At 46.5% G+C, this 19934-nt stretch overlaps 1 protein-coding gene across 1 annotated transcript in view; it reads left to right on the top strand.

The window, feature by feature from the left end:
- Aox1 (aldehyde oxidase 1) overlaps nt 1-19654 on the top strand; it is a 75758-nt gene extending 56104 nt beyond the window's left edge. The window contains exons 26-35 of the mRNA XM_052749505.1: nt 1083-1310; nt 6368-6463; nt 8303-8431; nt 9057-9131; nt 11014-11066; nt 12091-12205; nt 17715-17780; nt 18160-18348; nt 18819-18986; nt 19373-19654. Of these exons, the coding sequence (XP_052605465.1) occupies nt 1083-1310; nt 6368-6463; nt 8303-8431; nt 9057-9131; nt 11014-11066; nt 12091-12205; nt 17715-17780; nt 18160-18348; nt 18819-18986; nt 19373-19423 (1170 nt within the window). The 3' untranslated portion in view covers nt 19424-19654. The remainder of the gene's footprint in view (nt 1-1082; nt 1311-6367; nt 6464-8302; nt 8432-9056; nt 9132-11013; nt 11067-12090; nt 12206-17714; nt 17781-18159; nt 18349-18818; nt 18987-19372) is intronic.
- The last annotated feature ends 280 nt before the right edge of the window (nt 19655-19934 follow it).

Raw genomic sequence — 19934 nt, forward strand, 5'->3', positions numbered from 1 at the left:
TCCACTTTTCCTCTCACAGGGGCCTGAGCAATTGCTAGAGGGTTTGCTCGGGGAGAGCATGTGTTTATAATGGCCCCTGTCTGCTTGGAGAAGGAGCTGGCCATAACTGTGAGGGTTTTCTCAACTAGGAATATAAGGCATTTGGTGTATTTTGCTCTTAACTGAGGGGCTTAGTTGCCAGTTCTGGGTAGACAATAACAGTCTACTCAGGGCGTCAGACATCTGGGGATAGAATCTGCTCATTTGTGCTTTCCTGTATAAGACCTGCCCAGGACTGAGCCAGTCAGCATTTCATCATGGATCCTGGAAGGAGCTCATGAGGCTTCACCCTGCCTTGAGGGACTTTTAATGGTTGCCGAATCGGCTTTCTTCAGTGTTGTAGCCACTAGTCAGTTGTGCATGCTTCAGAAAATAACCTCTTGCCCATGTCTACACAAGCAACCATTATGTATAGTTGTTCATACACACCAAAAAATGCACAGGTCAGGGAGCTTGGGAAGCAGAAAGGTTTCAGTGGGATGAGGATGGGGATGGGGGTGGGGATAGGGACAGGGTGGGTGGGTGGGGTACTAAAAATGGAAATGGGTAATGGAAACAATTAAAATGTGTTGTACACATGCATGAATCTCCCCGAGAATTTACAAAGTAATCTCATGTGTTCTTCCTCCTAGCCATCAGTTATATTTAAACAAATACCCCTGCTGGTTAGCTTTGGGAGTAAGTGGTCCTGTCTCACCACAGCATCTAAATAACCCAGGCTGCATAGCCCAGGCACCTTTCAACAGATGCCCACAAATGCAAGAACCAAGAGTCGGGAACATACCTGGGCCATACTGAGATACATGGGAATAGAGGCCAAGGATTCGTCTTATAAACTTGCACAAGAGTAGCATAGAAACAAGAGAGTCTAAGCACAGTTGATGGGTTCTGAGTGGAGGACAAGGAAGATGTCGTGCTTTGAGAATGGCTTTAGCAACACTTAGGCGGAACGTAGGTTGGCCCTTTCAGGAAGAGCAGAAGTGGCGGACAAGACTATGTCTTCTGAGCTTCCCCTCACTTCTTAATCTCCTCTCCTTTGGTAGGTTCGAACCATAAATATGTACAAGGAAATCGACACTACCCACTACAAGCAAGAGCTCAGTGCCAAGACCCTCATTGAGTGCTGGAGAGAATGCATGGCCAAGTCTTCCTACTCTCTGAGGAAAGCAGCTGTAGGGAAATTCAATGCAGAGAATTCCTGGAAGAAGAGGGGGCTGGCCATGATTCCCCTGAAGTTTCCTGTGGGTCTTGGCTCAGTAGCCATGGGACAGGTCAGTTCTTGAAACACAGGTGGGGCTGTCACCTGACAGAGGCCTGGGAACGAAGGTACTGAAGAACTGTCCCCCACGTTGGATTAGCCATAGGATAGCACTGCCCTGTGTTAAACCCCACCTAGGTTGTGCTCAGCAAAGCTTATATTACTCTGGAACACAGGAGCTTGTCTGCTTACACCCCCACTGTGGGCAGAAGCATTCTTGGTGGGAAGTGGGGGAACCATGATTTACTCCTGGCTGGTGCTAAGCAGTTGCCATAACTGCTCAGGGCCCCGAATGTTCATGTTGTCCAGTAAGAGATTCCTCCTCCAGCCCCTGTGACTTCGTGTTTCTAGACATGAAGTAGAAATGGGAAATTGTGGGGCACCGGGGGCCCTCTTGCCTTGCTAGGTAAGGGTCAACTAAACCTGGAAGAGAAAATTATTTAACTATTTAAACACAACTTTTAGGAATTGGTTCTCCTCATAACTGTTAAGAGGGAAGACTGGGAAGTATTGCTGTAGCTCCTTTAGCTGACTAGAGAAGCCTTTGCTTAGCTACTAAGCCTCACTTACTGTTTCCGCCTCTGGTTTTGAATGAAACTTGTGTGTACTCACTGGTGAAGGACTGCTGTGTTCTAGCTTGCTGTATAGTAGGGAGGGGGACTCCTTATCTAACGTGTGTGTGTGTGTGTGTGTGTGTGTGTGTGTGTGTGTGTGTGTGTGTGTGTGTGTATTGTACATACACAGAGATGCGTCACTTGACTGTTCCTCTCCTTTTGGGTGAGTCTCATCGAGGAGTAACCAGGGGTGGGTGGGGCTGTGAGACAGGCTTCCCTCGGAGCCCTATGCTGTGTGTTGAAGGAGCAGAGAAGACCGTGAGCCGTCGGCAGGAAGGTCCTTCCCTCTCTCCATCTCTATCCTTTCACCTAACTGACCCAGCTGAGCTTGGCATCATCCTGAGAACATCTGCACGCAGCTTTAAGCAGCACGCGGAGGCTCAGAGGATGGGCGCGCGCGTGGTTGCCCTGCTGTCGCTCCTCCCCCCTTGCCTGTTGGCACTGGTGGAACTGAACACGGAGAACCCAGAGCCCCACCCAGCCATCTGCACAAGATTTCCTCAGACGAGGGAGATAGTCAAGAGGCACGGTTGAGGACAAAGACAGAAGCGCAATTCTTGAGAGGGAAGGGAGGGGAAACTCCCCTTGGGAAAACGGTTGTGAGCAGTGAATTTGGGGGATAAATGTATGGCCACCCAGCTGGAAGCTAGCATAAAGATCAGCCAGGCCGTCTGTCCTTGAGCAGACAGAATCACAGAGGAGCAGTCGTGGATCCTCTTGAGTCCTGAGATGGAGGTCATGGGTCTGCATGTCAGGCTGCTGGTGGGTAATGGTGGCCATTGTGTAGTACTTCCGCCACCACAAAGCAGTCTGCTCTCATTCCTCCACCAGAACCTTCACAAAAGGTCATTTGAAAACTAATTACCAGTTACCCACTGTGCTATAAGTCTGCCTAGATTTCCTTTCAGGACTGAGAGGTGACTGAGCAGTTAGGAACCATTGTTGCTCTTGCAGAGGATGGGGTTCAATTCCCAGAACCTATGCTGTTTAGCACACAGCTGCCTGTAACTCAGCTTCAGGGCATCCAGCAATCTTCTGTGTCCTCTTAGTGGTGTGTGTGTGTGTGTGTGTGTGTGTGTGTGTGTGTGTGTGTGTGTGTGTTATATATGAATGTGTGTGTTCGTGTGTGTGGTGAGTATGCATGTATGTGTGCGTGTATGTGTGTGTGTGCATGTGAGTAGTATGTATGCGTGTTTGTGTGTGCATGTGGGTGTATCTAACACCCACAGATAAAAATAAAACAAATCTTTTAGATTTTTGTCTCACTCTACCCTCAGGCAAACCTACAAAATTTGTGTTCTCATTTCACGGTGAGAACACTGAAATTCTGGGAGTTTCAAAACCCTGCCCACTGCTCCACAGCTGGTAGAATCCAGGCCAAGACTGACCCTGGTGTCCAGGCAGCTCTGGAGATTGTCTCCCCCAAGCACCCTTAGATGGAAGTGAGGTGGGAGTCAGTTGACCTTAGGAGAGATGAGGCAAGGGCCAGGACTGCAGCTTCCTCCTCAGAGCTGTGAGGAGGTGTGGATCGCTGTGCTTCAGAGCTTCGCTTAGGGCTGTGTGGAGGGTTGGGGATCTGTCACACACAGAACACCTGCTGGAAAGCACATCCTGAAAGGCTGTGTTCTGCAGCAAAGCAAATAGAGGAGGGAACTGGGAATGAGACTCGAGCACTGCCCCCGCCACACACACACACACACAGACACACACACACACACACACAGACACACACACACACACACACACACACACACACACACACACACACACAAGCCTGGACTGGTGGGTTTGTCTGTGCTGGCTGGCCTCAATCTCATCTCGATGGTGATTCTGTCTGTCTTCTGGCAGGAGACACAGGGGGCTAGCAATCTGTTTCTCAAGATGTTGTTTACTGATGGGGGGGGGGGGGGGGTTAAGGACATGGATAGCTCCAGGAATTCCTCTCAGCCCATCCCTGGGCAGAGCAACATTTCAGGTTTATGTGCACAGACCCTTTGTTTAAAATGCAAAAAGTGTGCACGCATAGGTTGCAGGGAAGGGGAATAACTGTCTGCACACATGTTCCCATAGCTGTAGGTCAGTCAGCCAGCTTGTGAGAGGCAGAGCAAGATTTGACCTGAGCATGCCTAACTCCATATGCACGCACATCTTCATCGTCTCACAGTGCGGAAGCAGCTCTCACCCAGCTGCTCAGGGGGTCCAATGCACCTCACCTACAGGTACTTTCAGCTCTAGACTGTGAACCCTGAAGGATGCAGGTGGCATCTAGTCAACCTCTCTACCTTTCCAGGGCTTATCACAGTGGCATAGAGTAGGGCCCCAGCTGTGGCCTGGCTGAGGCATCTGAGGACTCTTGGGATGAGAGCTAACTTCTCACCAGGCCGACGAAGTTCTCTCTATATATCGGAGAGCCCATCTGGCTCAGCACTCTCCTTGGGCTGGTTTTGCAGCTGGAGTTTTGTTATCTTTTGTGAGGCTAACAGTGGGCCCTGTGATGTGTCACTTAAAGGAACCAAATTTGACATTTTTAGTGGCCGGAGGAGTTTGCAACACCACGTGGAACAAATTACTCAGCAGCCTCTGACACAGAGGCTGTCCTGGACCTGCAGGGAGTATGCTCTCACCAGCAGGGTCATGCAGTGGAGAACACATGAAACCCAGTGTAACTGTAGCTTAGCCACACATACTAAGTTCACCTATGGATCCCACCCTCGTTCACCAGAGCCAAGGAGACAAAATACAAAACATATATGAAATACGTCGAATCACTGTGCTCTCGTGAACTCATGTATCAAAGATGTCGAACACCTAGTACATCTGAGGCATTATGTCCAATATGAAGGGATGACCTAGGATCCGTCCTTGCCAGAGTACTGTGAAATGTAATAGACCAAAACCCAGAGTGACTGTTCTGTCTGGCCCCACAGTGCAGGCAGCCAGCTCTGGGCTCTTGGCAGAGAAGTCCACTCCTTATCTTTTATTTGGGAAGAAATGCTGGGAACATGAAATGGTATCTCCAAGGGTCACATAAACACAATCTGTCGCATCTCTGCAGAGTCCTTAGGTCTATTACTATGGCTTGATATTCTAAGACTGCCTGTTTGGGCACTGAGTGCCTTTGTCAAGACATCACTAGTTTTCACCTGTTGATCAGGAAAATGGAGATTGTGTTCACTGTCATAAGTGTCTTCCTTGAATAGCAGTGATTTCAGCTTGTTCACCAGGGTAACACACACTTTTGGCTGTTGATAAAGGGGCAGTTTTCCAGGTGTGGTCCACAGACCACATGTGGATGTGAAAGTCCTTCTGGTGGGCAAAGAGTTGATCTAGAAAAGCAGTCCTTTGTGTGGGTTTATCTGGTGACTGATGTGGAATTCCTGAACTTTGGCTTGTGACCAGGGCTGCTTATAAGGAATCTCAGTAATAGAGTCGTGGTAGAATTCTACGTTTATGGAGTAGAAATTACCTTATCATCAGAATGTTCTATAGATATGATCTTTACAGATCCCAGATTAAGCCAGGCACGGTGGAGGGAGGAAGGGTTTATTGTGGCTCAGGGCACAGTCCATCATAGTGGCAGGAACTCGAGACAGATGCTCACCCTGCATCCACATTCAGGAAGCAGGCAGCAGTGAGTGATGGCCCTCTGCTCACTCTCTGTAGTCGAGGACCCCCTTTGGAATGGTGCCACCCATGTGAGGGTTAATTTCCCCACTTCAAGCAACACAAACTCCTGACTCCTCGGTTAGTATGTCCCGAGATTTCTCTCCTAAGTGGTTCTAGGTCCCTTCTAGTTGGCAATTTAGATAAACAACCACAGGTAACAATGAATTAGACCCTGAGGTGAATTCAGCCCAGTAAGACTTGGAAGAAGCCACATGCTCGTCAGTGGTAAAATGCATTTACTTTGTCTAGCTGCTTCTGAGTGATGAGCTTTTAATTCTATGCTCAGCTCAGTTGCTTCTGTGTCCTCCAGAAGAACTGCACAGCCAGATGACCACTCCAGGGGTCTACAGTTCTGTGCCAAGATGGTTTAGGTCACTGGTTCTCAACCTGTGGGTCGTGACCCCTCTGAGGGTCCCATATCAGATGTCCTGCATGTCAGATATTTATATTACAATTCATAACAATAGCAAAACTACAGTTGTGAAGCAGCAATGAGATAATTTTATGGTTGGGGGGGTCACTACAACATGAGGAACTACATCAAAGGGTTGCAGCATTAGGAAGGTTGGGAACTGCTGACTTAGGGTCATTTTGCAACCAAACAATGAATGGTCTCTGTGCACCTTATTTGGATTAGCATTTTGAGGTGATCACCATGCAATACTTGCTCTGCCGTTGCCTTGGCTCTGGTTGGGCCAGGAGGAGGGGTGGAAGGTGTTTTAGTTGAGGCGACATATCCTGACACAGGTCCGCGCCTCTTCTGCTTCATCTCTTTCCATCCCCTCCTCAGGCAGCTGCCCTGGTTCACATTTATCTCGATGGCTCTGTACTGGTCACTCACGGTGGGATTGAGATGGGGCAGGGTGTCCACACTAAAATGATTCAGGTAAGAACACAAACACTGGATTCTGGTGAGTATGTCCTCACAGATGTGTTCACGAGGGAAGACTGTGGGCATATTTCTCTGTCCCAAAACAAAAGGGTAGGACGCTGTAAAACTGACAGCTTAAGCTTTAAGCTATTAGCCGAAACTGTGTAAACAAGTCAGTTTTGTCACTGGATGCTAGAAAAGCGTGTGCCAAAAGACGGGTTTGTTTTATTGTTAAAGACGACGCGTGTTTGCTTTTGGATGTACTGACAACCGAACTGTCCTTTTTTTGAGTTTTTGCTGGGTGGTGAAAAAAATGTGTAAATTCTGATGGATTGTAATGTTTCTTGCCCTTTTTTTAATCTTAAGGGCTCTGAACAATCAGTAACACAAATCAGACTTGATATCTCTAGCTAGTGTTTATTAGCAATTCTGTGTTAGGGTCCTTCGATTTTGTCTGATTTTCTTATTATAAAAATCGCTAATATGTTGCTGGTGTAATTTTGTTCATTGCCATGTTTTTCACAACCAACCTTACAAAGAATGACCACTGGTTCCTGTTGTTGCAATTTTTTTTACAATTGCCAGGTATGGTGTGCCCACCAAAATCCCAGCACCCTGGGGGCTCAGGCAGGAGGATCAAACTCAGGCCAAACTCGGCCACAGAGTGACATCCTGTCTCAAAAACAGAGCAGACAAGCAGAAGACGTTCTTAACAATCATGGCTTTTGATGGCCGCATGGGGGATGTATTTGTAATTAACTCTACCCTGGTTATTGAACTATTTAATGAATAATTCTCAAAATAAACCTAGGATCCTCTCAATGATTGTTTCCTTAAAATGACTCGCCAGGAGAGGAATTACTGGATCATGGGGTCTGAGTATTTGGAATGACTTGACACATGTTACTAAACTGTTTTCCATAAAATGTTGTTGCATTGTGCCCTCCACTAACACTCAATTTGATGAACTGTTGAAATAGTTAGATTATTTTCCAGGTGAATGAAAGTAACTCAAGTGATGTAATTTAGATTTTTTTTAATTACAGGGATTTGGGATGTGTAGGGGGGTTTTGTTTTCGTTTTTGTTTTTCATGCTGCTAGCACTTGAGAGTTCTCTAGTTCAATTTTTCAGTGAGATTTTAGTGTTTTCCTTCTTGAGCCAAAGATCTTATGATGTTGAGAGCCCATGACTCTGTCTAGATGCTTTTCTGAGCCTCTAAGGCTCAGGATGCCTGTGTTCTTGGACTAGCTGTGGACAAACTCTATCAAGCATCCTACTAATCAGAGAGAGATGACTGGGAATCAACTAAAATGATTTTCTCCAGCACTACAAGTGTGGAGGCCCCTGTTGGCCCACAGCCCCAGCACCTTCCCTTCTCTGTGGTGCACGTGTTCCTGGGACCCACGTCCTTTCTGAGAGGTGTTCTTTTCCTGCGGTGTGTCCAGGGCTGTGCACAGAAACCAGACAGCTCCTGCTAAAGTGATGGATGGCCCCTTTGCTAGAATTTTGCAAAGTATTGCGGTGAGAATAGCTTGACAGTGTTGATTTTTATTAATACAGAGATGTAAATGAAGCTTTCCCCCCGCCCCTGCACTAGCCTGAAGCCTTTGCCTGACGTTATTTCATGTGAGAAAATCAACGGAAAAGAAAGTGTGTTTGAAACTTGGAGTCCAGACTAGCTACCAGGATTTTGGAAGAGAGGGGGATTTTGTCCCTGAAGGAGTTCATGGCTCTGCTTCTTCATCCCTGTCATGTATATAAGGGCTGCACACGTGGGCTGTGCCAGCCGGGCATGTGCACAGGTCTGCAACTAACCAAAGTGTCCGAAAAGAAACTTACGTTCAAAATTCTAGGTGGTCAGCCGTGAATTAAGGATGCCGATGTCCAGCGTCCACCTGCGTGGGACAAGCACAGAAACCGTCCCCAACGCTAATGCCTCTGGAGGGTCTGTGGTGGCGGATCTCAATGGACTGGCAGTAAAGGTAAAGCCCGCTGCTAAAGCAACATCAGTCATGAACCCTTCGGGGCGAAATCCATAGCTGGAGATCAGACGCGAAGGGTCACTCGTCCCTCACGTCTCCTCAGTTCAGGGCAGGCGCACAGACCCAGCGGGCGACACAGCGAACACTCAGGGGGTTCTGGGCCCGCAGCTTCACTGGCCAGCAAAGTCCTCTTAACTCCACCCCCAGACACCCCAGTATCTCCCCGCTCTGTGTTCAGCCAGACTCCTGCCTCTTGCCAGGGCCTTTGGGTGACGCCCTCTCTCCAGCCCCTCTCACTCTGGCTTCTTGAAGCCTGACCAAATGTGCCGAGAACATTAAGGCTTTGCAACCAGTGTTTGGTGGTGTGCAACAGTCCTTCCATTAAGTGTTGACCTAGTGTAGTGTGTAAGGCCATTGCCTGTCAGACCAGCACAGGTCTGACAGGCGCGCTCCTACGAGCATCCCTGTACAAAGCCCCTCTTGTCGTCCTCTATTGCATTGACTCCCAGTGTCTCTTTGCTCCTGTGTCCCTCCGAGGTAACTGTGGGAGGACAGACACACCATGTTGTTTGGACACTGCTGTTCTCATGACATTATTGGAATTGTATCTTAAAATCACCTACAGGATGCCTGCCAGACTCTTCTAAAACGCCTCGAACCCATCATCAACAAGAATCCTCACGGAACGTGGAAGGATTGGGTGAGACTCACTGGTTCTCTGTGGTTTGCCATAGAAACTAGCGAGAGAGAGGAGAGGGGAGGGAAGTAGGCGTGGATTGTGTTTAGGGAACGGGGGATTCCAAGGCACTGTCATTGCATAATGACAGTCAAAAGGCCCCTCTGCACGTGGCACATGGAGATCCACTTGTCGTGAGAGAAGTGGTGTGCCCGGGTATGTTTCTGTTACAGACAAAGATGGCATCCACGCTACAACTCCTGCCCTGAACTGCAGTCAATGAATGTTTCATCCTGTGGGATCTAGGTGCTTTCTGGATAATAGCTGTGTGTTCTTCTCCTTTGGAGTCACTCTTCCAAAAACAAACAAACAAAAAATGCTGAAATCATTCTGTAAAGCTCAGGTAGACACTTATTTAGAGATGGGAGACCATTGGCTGGAGAGATGGCTCAGAGGTTAAGAGGACTTGTTGCTCTTCCAAAGGACCTGGGTTCAATTCTCACCACCTCCATGGCAGTTCACAACTGTCTGTAAGTCCAGTTCCAAGGGATCTTTTCCTTATGAAAAGGATCATACACCCTTTTCCAGTCTGTGCATGCACAGTCACACATGCAGGCAAAACACCCATATCCATAAGAATAAAATAACTTATAAAAAACAAATAGGAAACCAAGCGTGGGGTGTGTTCTAGACACGTCATAGACACCAGTGGACTAGAAACATTCGCCTGCTTCCTGACACGCTGGCAGTCTAGCTGGAGAAGACACGCAGTCTGTCGTCAACTAGCTAACTTTTCAAAATGGCCGATTGGTAAGCGTTAGACAACATGGAGCATACATTCACAACCCCCTGGTGTAGCTGTCTGTCATGCTGTCTGCTCTAGATGATCAGTTCTGTAATATCAAAGCACAGGTTTGGCAAAGTATGATGTAGAGTTCTGCTTGGAAAGATTCCAGGGCTGAGGTTGCTCAGCATGAGCCTGCGGGCTTAGATGCTGGTGGCTCGATTCGGTCACCTGTATCTCACCCAAAAGCTCCTGCTATATCATAAAGGCTCATTACGTAATGACTGATTATGAAATAAGCTGGGTGGCACACACCTTTAATCCCAGCACTTGGGAGGCAGAGTTAGGCTGATCTCTGAGTTCAAGGCCAGCCTGGTCTACAGAGTGAGTTCTAGGACAGCCAGGGCTACCCGGAGAAACCCTGTCTTGAAAAACCATTATTATTATTATGGAATATGAAACTTCTAAATCTGCTCTGGACATCATTGTTCTTCCCCTGCCTGGTGTGGCCTGAGTCCAGAGGGTTGAAAATGGCTGTCTGGAGAAAATTTGCATCCAGGTGTAACTCAGGACCACACCCTCCTTCGCCATCCACTGCAGACGCTGCCATTGAGCCCGCCTTCTTCCATAACGCCGCACCTTTCACCATCTCTTTTGAGTCTTTGATCTAACCTTTGTTTTCTGTTTAGTAGTCGACCGTATGTACTCGCACAAACAGGAAGCCATTGGATGTCATTGGCACAATTAGCAGAATCACTCCACTCAACTGAAACTGTTATAGATACACAATATAAAATTAAACATCCAACCATTGTGTCCCAAAATTGGCCACGTTAATAGCCTAAGTCTTTCCAGATGGCTGAATGGATCCCTTCATAAGCAGGACGTGGGTGGCCATTATAGTTCAGTTTATGAGCATAACGTATCGTGGCAGACATTTATGACAACCATGTGCATTGATCAAATGCTGCCATTACACACAGCAAGCCATGAATGCTTATGTAGATGGAGGCTGGTGACAGGAAACGTTCATTTGGGGCTTTCCTTGTTATTGCTATACAAAACTCCTGAGCAATTCTTTCAGGAATCCTCATTATATCATGTTCTGCTCTTCCCTCACAGGCGCAGACTGCTTTTGACCAGAGCATCAGTCTCTCAGCTGTTGGATACTTCAGGTAAAATTGTCCCTTCAATCAAACGTCATGGAAAACAGCAGTATGAGCTGGAGGAAGAATTTCAGTTCTATTTGCAGTTTTGGCCCCTAACCTGACTCACCCCCTTCAGTTAGAAGAAACATTTAGCTGCTAGTTCGCCCAAGGATCCAAAGACCTTTTTTTTGGAGAAAATGGTTCACACAGGTGAACTTGAATTGAGTGCTGATTCGGATCATACTGTGGCCATGATGTGGCTTTCTGGGATTTAGTGCTTGTAATCCACAGCCGTGGCTTTTTGTTGAAAATGTAATTTATCCCTAAAGGTAAGAAACATGAAAGTTAAGCCAAAAAATAAGATTGGCACCTCTGGTATTAGGAGAGAGAGAGAGAGAGAGAGAGAGAGAGAGAGAGAGAGAGAGAGAGAGAGAGAGAGAGAGAGAGACTAACTGTGGAGCCCCGAGAACCACAGCCTCTAGGAAACCATCTGTTGAATGTTTTCATGGTGAATGCCGAGACAGGGCAGGGTCTCAGCTCATGGCCTCACTTTGCCTGGGACTCCAACTGCCTATCAGGAATAGACACTGGAAGGGTTTTTCATGGCCTCCTCCAGGGTGGGAGAGAGGGAAGACAGAGGAGAGGACTTAGCAGGCTGCTGGCTTAGACTTCTTTTATTTGACATTCACCTGGTGTTCTCACCAAAGAGCGGGGGATAGAGCAAGCAGAGAGCCTGGTAGTGCCAGCAGTGGGAGCCAGCCGGCCTGATTCCTCACACAGAACTCTGAATCTTGGAGCCAGAGAGAGAAAAGGCAGGCAGATAAGCCCCTTTGAAACAGTGTTTGGCTTAAGATGCAGGTTGAACCCCCAATCTGATGACCATAGAAGAGGTATTTATTGGACACATCTGTTGGGCATGTGTTACGTGCTGGCATATCCCTGTACATATGTGAGTGGCACAGCTCCCTTTGGGCTGCTTTAATCATCATCGTCTGTGATGGCAGGATTTGATCACTTAACAGTGCTCCTCAACAATTCTGTTTCTTTTCAGGGGTTATGAGTCGGACATGAACTGGGAGAAGGGGGAAGGCCATCCCTTTGAGTATTTTGTGTATGGAGCTGCCTGCTCAGAGGTTGAGATAGATTGTCTGACTGGGAACCATAAGGTCAGTACCACCTGGGAATGTCTTCTGACTACTTGTGAGAGGCTTAAACTCCACACATGTGCCTACTGGATGGAAGTTGACTGTGTGACGGCAGCATCACGCATTTGCCCTGAGGGTGATCTCTTTGTATTACTAGGGAAAAAAAAAAATGAAACTCGTCAGTTGTCTTAGTGTTTAATGTCTTCTGTGGAAAACAATAGTCCTTCTTCTTAGGTGTTTTCTTTTTACTGGAAATAGGAAAGAAATCACTTCAAAACATCCTGATGAGGGCTTCTGTGTAGACTGTTGTCCCAAATAGCAATCCTGACCCCTTATGAGAAGTGTCTTAGTGTGATGTTCTTGAAGGACACCACAGGTATCCATAGCTTGTTAATAAGGTCCAAGGGCCACCTCAGGACAGGCAGTGGCCAGCCAGGCCCTCTCCTTGGATAGCTGAAGTGCCATCTTATACTTTTGGGGGGCAAGGTGTAGATTCACACTCATGTACACACACATACACCAGCTTCAAGGACTCAGCTTCCTTTCCTGTACCTTCAGTGGTAAAGAAAACACTCATTGGCCATTAAATAATAAACGATCGAGGATACATCAAATGAGATTGCAGTAGCCCTCACAAATGCCATGTGACTAAGCTGCTGGTGTAGTGATAATCTGCACTCAAACCTACCCAGGAGCAAACTCTAGCTTTTGATATTTCCAAATACCTTTTGTGTCTATATTCCTAGATAGTTATCATGTATAATTTTTTATTTACCATGTCTTTAATATATTTTTAAAGTATAGCCTTATTTTTGAAATGATATATACCCTTATTGAGCCTCCCTGCTAGGATATCTTACTTGTCTGGATTCCAACTCAGACTGTATCTCTTTGGGGGGACTGGGACTGAGGTAAAGGACTACCAGTCCAAGCATGACTCTTGGGTTAGAGTAGCTGTCCCACACTATGCTGAGAGTTCTCCCATGCTAACTAATTTCTGAATCCCTTTGCCCTCAAATATAAAGTTGGTGGAAACATCCCTGTCTAGATTCTCCTATGTGTTGGTCTTGTTCAGAGCTAAGAACAGTAATAATTAACCTGCTGTCGGTTCAGGGTTCTGTTCTTGTTTGTTTTAGTGGAACTGGACCTTTCTGGACCCACTTATGCTTTTGACACAGGGACCTAAGCTGCTAGACACTCATAGTTACCAAAGATAGACCTGGGACAGTGGCTCTGGGTTGTCTCACAATTACAGACACGGACTGTGTGTAAAGCCGAAGGAAGCTTTACAAAGAGAATTACAGCACAGTGGGGCATTCTGGGAAGTGAGAGGCTCTTCAGAGTAGAGGTGTTTCCAAGAGGGAAAAGGCCAGGAAACTTCCTTGGTTTTAACAAGGCCATGATGGTAGAGGCTGGAGGAAGTCTGGGTAATTGCTATGAGATGTCAGCTCTCCAGGAGTATCACAGGCTGAGTCAATGGGAGATCCTCACATACTATCAATGTCCCTCTAGCCCAGCCAGGCAGATGTTCACAGGCTGCCCACCCAGTTGGGGTGGTTGAAGGCCCCACCCACCTCTGTCCATCTCCGACACATGCTTTTTAGCTGCTGGTCTTGGCTGTCTGCTGGCTGTCACCCCTGACTGGCATGGCCGTGGCCAGCCTTACACATGTCTTGCTGGGGCTCAATTCGACTATGTTCCATTCACTTATATTTCCATGACCAGCGTGCAGCTCTACCACAACAGAGAGTTAAGTCTCCTACCTGCCACCCAGACTGTAACTGCAGCCTTCCTTGGTTACCTGATATTTAGTTCCCGACTATGGAGTGGTCTGGAATGGTCTCCTTGGTGGAGGTTTCTTGTGAGAAGCCTTCCTTACAACTTAGACTGTTATAGTCAGCTGCATTAGGCATAGGGATGTGTGGAAGGACAGAGGCTCTTCACCTATGTTCCCTAAGGACTTTAGGCAAAGGGCTGGAGAGTAGGCAGTGAGGCTGCCATCACCAGCCCCATGACCTGTCCCTCCTCTGTCTATGTAGCTTGGTTGTCTCATCCCCAAATAGAAACCCTCTTACTCAGCATCCTCAGTGTTCCAGACACTGCTGTTTTCAATCCTCCATCGTCTTTTTAACCCAGCCTCTGTTCTCACAGCAACAACAGGGGGGTCTTTTCCCTTGCTGCCTACAGAGATAGCTCTTGCATCAGGAGGTTCTTTCAAGATGCTTGTGTGTTTGAACAGTTTTAAGACATGTGCAGTATTGATAGCTCAGAGTAGGCACCACCCATAGACAAAAGGCCAGCATGTGACAGCCTACCAGAAGTTGTAGTTGTTGTTTTTGTTTTGTTTTGTTTGTTTTTTACTCTCTGGAGGTCTGCCACCCAGCTCCCAAATAAATACATGGAGACTTATTCTTACTTATGAATGCCCGGCCTTAGCTTGGTTTGTTTCTAGCCAGCTTTTCTAACTTAAATTATCCCATTTCTCTTTAACTATATTTTGCCTCTGGGCTTTTTATTTTTCTTTATTCTATATATCTTTCTTTCCTTCTTACTCCATGGCTGGCTGGCCCCTGACATCCTCCTCTCCTTCTCCTTTTCTTGCTCTTCACTCTCTACCCTAGATTTCTCCTCCTATGTATTCTCTCTGCCCTCCAGTCCTGCATACCCCTACCCTGCCTAGCTATTGGCTGTTCAGCTCTTTATTAAACCATCAAGTGTTGTAGACAGGCAAAGTAACACAGCTTCACAGAGTTAAACGCAAAATAAAAGAATGCAACACACCTTTGCATCATTAAACAAATAGCCCACAGCCTAGATGAATGTAACACACCTTAAACTAACATTCCACAGCCAGAAGTCCTCCCTGGAGGCCTGCTTCTTAGCCATGCTCATGTTGGTAAAACTGCCTGAAAAATGTCCCAGATTTTGAACCTACCTCTATATATTAGCTACCTATTGCCATCTAACAAATTGCCCCCAAATTAGCAACTGGAAATAGTAAATGCATATTGGCTCACACCACCTCTGAGGGCCAAGCATCTGGGTCAATGTAGTTTGTCTGGGTAACTCTGGTTCAGGATTTCTCACAAGGCTATGGCCAGGCACTGAGTGGGGCCTACAGTCATCGAATCTGCTTCTGAGCTCCATCACACTGTTGTTAATGAGAGGCTGTGGCCTCTCCATGGCTGTTAGCAATTGCCTCCTTCCCTTGAATGATCTCTTTGTCCACTTAGTGCCCCAAGGTCACAGCAGCTGACTCCCCAGAGATGTACAGACCCCAAAGAAGGTTGAAAACATAAACATGTGGGAGGACATCGGAAGCAGAAGCCACAGTCCTTTCTAATCTTGTTTCAGAGTGGTGTGCCACTGTTTCTGCTTGGCCTAGTGGTCACGAGGACTGGCTTTGACAGAGATTGGTAGGAGGGGCATGCCCAGGCTGTGAATATCAAATGGAGGAGTTCATTAAGCACTCTCTTGGAAGTAGGGTACCACAGCCCAGACCCGCTCTCCAGTCCCATCCAAATACAGTGACAGAGAGCCATTAGCCCATGTCTTTGAAAAGTAGAACCTTCGCTAGCATTCGACTTTAGAGCACCCCTCTTCATCTCCAGTGGAGGCCACTTGTCTCCTAGAAGAGCCATTAGGCTAAGTAGTATCAAAGAGAACTTTTCATTTAATTGTGTCTTACAATAAAGAAAGGTAATTATCTGAGCTTTTATTGAAGTCAGACATTTTGGATCATTATCTAATTTTCTGCAGAAAATTGTTAGTTGCAAGTCTGAGACCAAATAAGAAAACTTGTGCATTTTCTTTTCTTTCTTCCTTTTTCTCTTTTTCTTTTTCTTTTTCTTTTTTTTTCAAGACAGGGTTTCTCTGTATAAGAGCCCTGGCTGTCCTGGAACTTGCTTTGTAGACCAGGCTGGCCTCAAACTCACAGAGATTTGCCTGCCTCTGGGATTAAAGGCGTGCGCCGCCACCGCCCGGCTGTGTGTTCTCTTTGTTCCTTAACAATCATCAACAGAGTCTGTTAGCATGGTAGAAACCATCATTCACGCCAAAGAATCTACAGACTTGTTGGAGGACAGAGATGTTACCAGCACACAGGCAGGGCCTGCTGTCCTCTGCACTTTTAGGTGATCAGAAAGCAAGTCATAAGGGTGGGTTTGTTCTTGTCCCCACCGGCAAAATGTAAGCTGACACTTCCTGAACTCCATGGGTCAGTAAATGTCACTGAGCTGGATAGACTCCATGTATGAGCTTGGATAGGAGCCATAGAGTTTTGCAACGGGGTTCTGAGGACCAAAGATAGTGGCTTTTGTTGTTTCACTGTGTGTTGTGGTAGATTAAATTTAGTCTCTTGCATCATCCAGCTTGAAGCTAATCAAAAGCAAATAAAGGCTTTTATTTCCTTGGAAAACAAACAGTGCTTAATCTGGGGTTGAGAGTATTTGTGTGGGGGCTGGAGAGATGGTTAAGAGCACTGACTGCTCTTGCTGAGGATCCAGGTTCGGTCCCTAGTACCCACATGCTGGCCTACAACCATCTGTAACCCCAGTTTCGGGTGATATGGCATTCTTCTGGCCTCCATGAGCATCAAACATGCATGGAGGGGCCATACATACTGTCATATGAAAGGAAAAGAACCCTCAAGACCAAGTTCTCAGCACAGAGAAGATTTATTTGTCCCAGGGAATAAGAGACAAAGACAGGAGACAGAGGTGAGGGAGAAGGGGACCGGAAAAAGAGAGAAGGGGTATTTGTCCCAGAGGACAAAGGACTGTCTCTAGATAGAGGGAAGACAGACATGGCCCATACGAAAATGGCGGTTTATACATATACAAGGGGAAACCCCATGTTAGGATGAAGTATTGATTAGGGTAGCCAATGGGGGATTTTGATTGCTGGACTTCAATATTTTGACAGCTGGACCTTGGTGGTCAGCCTCGGGAGGAGGAAGTGGCCCAATAAGGGAATAGACCTTGGGGACTAGCTTTAGGAATGTAATCTAATAGTTTTTAGCAGGGCAAGGCCTGCCAGAGCCATGCCAGCCACGATCAAGCTAGTCAGAGTCTCTTCACATACATGTAGGCAAACACTCATTAGCATGAAATAAAAATAGATAAATCTTTTTTTTTTTAAAGAAATGCAGAATGGAACGGGGAACGGAACTCAGTTGGTGGAGTATTTGTCTAGGATGTCTGAGAACTTGGGTTCAATCCTTGACACCACATAAGCCAGGCATGGTGGCGTATGCCTTTAATCAATGGGGAGGTGGAGGCAGGAGAATCAGAAGCTAAAGGTCATCCTTGGCTACATATCACATTCAAAGCCAACCTGGGCTACATGAGACCCTATGCCAAAAAACAGAAGCTTTTAGATAATAAACTTAGTCACATAATAAAATTTTTGTTACTTTCTTTATCATGAAATAACATGGTAGGCCCAAAGAAAGACTTTATCTCATACCTGGCAGGAGGCATTTCTCAGCTTCTTCTCTATGAGTTATCTGCATTCATCTTTTTTTTTCTAGACTATCAGAACAGACATTGTGATGGACGTTGGCAACAGCATAAACCCAGCCCTTGACATAGGCCAGGTACGTGTAACTACTTTGTCTTGTTTCCTGTTTGTGGGGCAAAAGCTTCTGTGAGGTCTGAAGAGGAAACATCTACCTGCTAGTCACCTGAGAATCTTACCCTAGTGGGCTGGGTCTGTTGGAGGTCAGTCTGTGAAGGGTTTCATTTGCCTTATTGGAGGACTCCTCTAGAGTATCATTCCAATGGCTAAACCAAGACTAAAACCCAGTCCTCTGACTTGGGATATAGAGAAATGTTTTTAGAGGGACTCCTGGGGACACTCTGGTTCACCCTGGAAGGTCCTTTTGAACTGCAGTTCCTAGGTCAGACAAGCAGCATGCAGTTGAAATGCTCCTGGGTGTATTGCCTCATGGGTAGTAATCCCTTCTTTTCTCTCAGGTTGAAGGGGCGTTTATTCAAGGAATGGGACTCTATACGATAGAGGAGCTGAGTTACTCTCCTCAGGGTGTTCTGTATAGCCGCGGCCCAAGCCAGTACAAAATCCCTGCCATTTGTGACATCCCCACAGAGATGCACATTTCTTTTTTGCCCCCATCCGAACACTCCAACACCCTGTATTCATCTAAGGTAAGCTATGTTCGATGACTAAGTCCATGCTTACTTGATAACTGTAGGGTGGAGAGACGTTGGTCTGCTTGGTTGTTTGATGTCTTTACTGTGATTTCCAGGAGTCCTTATTAAACATTCTCATTGGAAAGTAACTTAACGGCATGGTGAAATGCTTCAAATATTCCCAACCTGCCTAACATGAACTATCAGATTACGTTTGACTTTGTATATTACAGCCGCCACCTTCATACATACAGCCTGTATGTGCTTGCTCCATCTGAAACCATTTTCTTAAGCTAGAATCCTAAGAATATTAGGATCAGTGGTTAAATGACTTTCCCAATAACAATTTACTTATGGTGTTCTGTAGGTTATATATGTGTATAATTAACAAATACTGCGTTATGTATATATACACACGCATGCCTGTATGTTCAAAGAGGAAGGGGCACTTTGTGTCATAATCTCCATGGCTCATTTTTCTCCAGGGTCTGGGAGAGTCTGGGGTCTTCCTGGGATGTTCGGTATTTTTTGCCATCCATGAGGCCGTGAGCGCGGCACGGCAGGAGAGAGGCATCTCCAGACCACTGAGGCTCGGGAGTCCACTGACTCCAGAGAAGATCCGAATGGCCTGTGAGGATAAGTTCACAAAAATGGTACGTTACACTCAAGAGAAAAAAATGGAAAGTCCGTCATTTCTGTCCCCTGGCTTTATGGCTAAGTTTCTTTAACCCACCGCTGTGGATTTTTTCCATGGAAGAAAAGCTGACAGGACCTTGTTAGGGCACACAGGAGGGATGGAATGGCTCTTGAACTTGTGGCCCTGGGTTGTATCTTTCCCTCAGCCTTGCTTGGTCTCCTGTGTGCTCGGGTCCTTATCACTCAAGGGGAACAGAAGGCTCATCCTCTCAGATTTATGTTTCCCCTGAGTCAGGCTGAGTGCAGTGGTTTTTGCCTTCACTATCTTCTGTTAATTTTTTAAAACCTAAGTCACAAGCATGTTTCTAGGTTGTAAGCATCCAAATTTGCTCTTTCCTCCCAGATTCCAAGAGATGAACCTGGATCCTACGTTCCCTGGAACATACCTGTGTGAGTCAAATGCGAACTCTGGAGGGACTGGGTCAATGCCGTTGCAGAACGCACCTCCCGGTCTCTCTGCTCCAAGACTCGAACCACAAAAGCCAGATTTTCACAGCCCGGAATCATCCACAGCATTGCTTTACATGAAGCTGATTTGGAAGTTTTGCCTCAGCATACTCCAGACATACCTATTCAATTACAAATCATACTTTAAATTGCACAAATATTAAATTGTTTCCTTTGAGGTTGTTTCATTCATTCATTCATTATTCTGTCCCTTGGATCTGTCCAGCTAAATATGACCACTTGTCTGTGGCTCGCTCTTAGTTTGTATACTCCAGCAAAGGTTATACTATCAAGTGAATGATGCTTTTATAAATAATTTCTCCCCTGTTGTGAACTGTAAGTTCATTTTTTTTCATTTGTGCCTGAGAGCCACCACCCCACTTTCCTTATCACGACAGATATGGGCCACATATCTAAAGAGTCTCTGGGACCACCGGGGTCAGGAGGAGAGAGATAAA

The sequence above is a fragment of the Peromyscus californicus genome, unplaced genomic scaffold (assembly GCF_007827085.1).
Source record: "Peromyscus californicus insignis strain IS unplaced genomic scaffold, ASM782708v3 Scaffold_21__1_contigs__length_65335640, whole genome shotgun sequence".
NCBI lineage: Eukaryota > Metazoa > Chordata > Mammalia > Rodentia > Cricetidae > Peromyscus > Peromyscus californicus.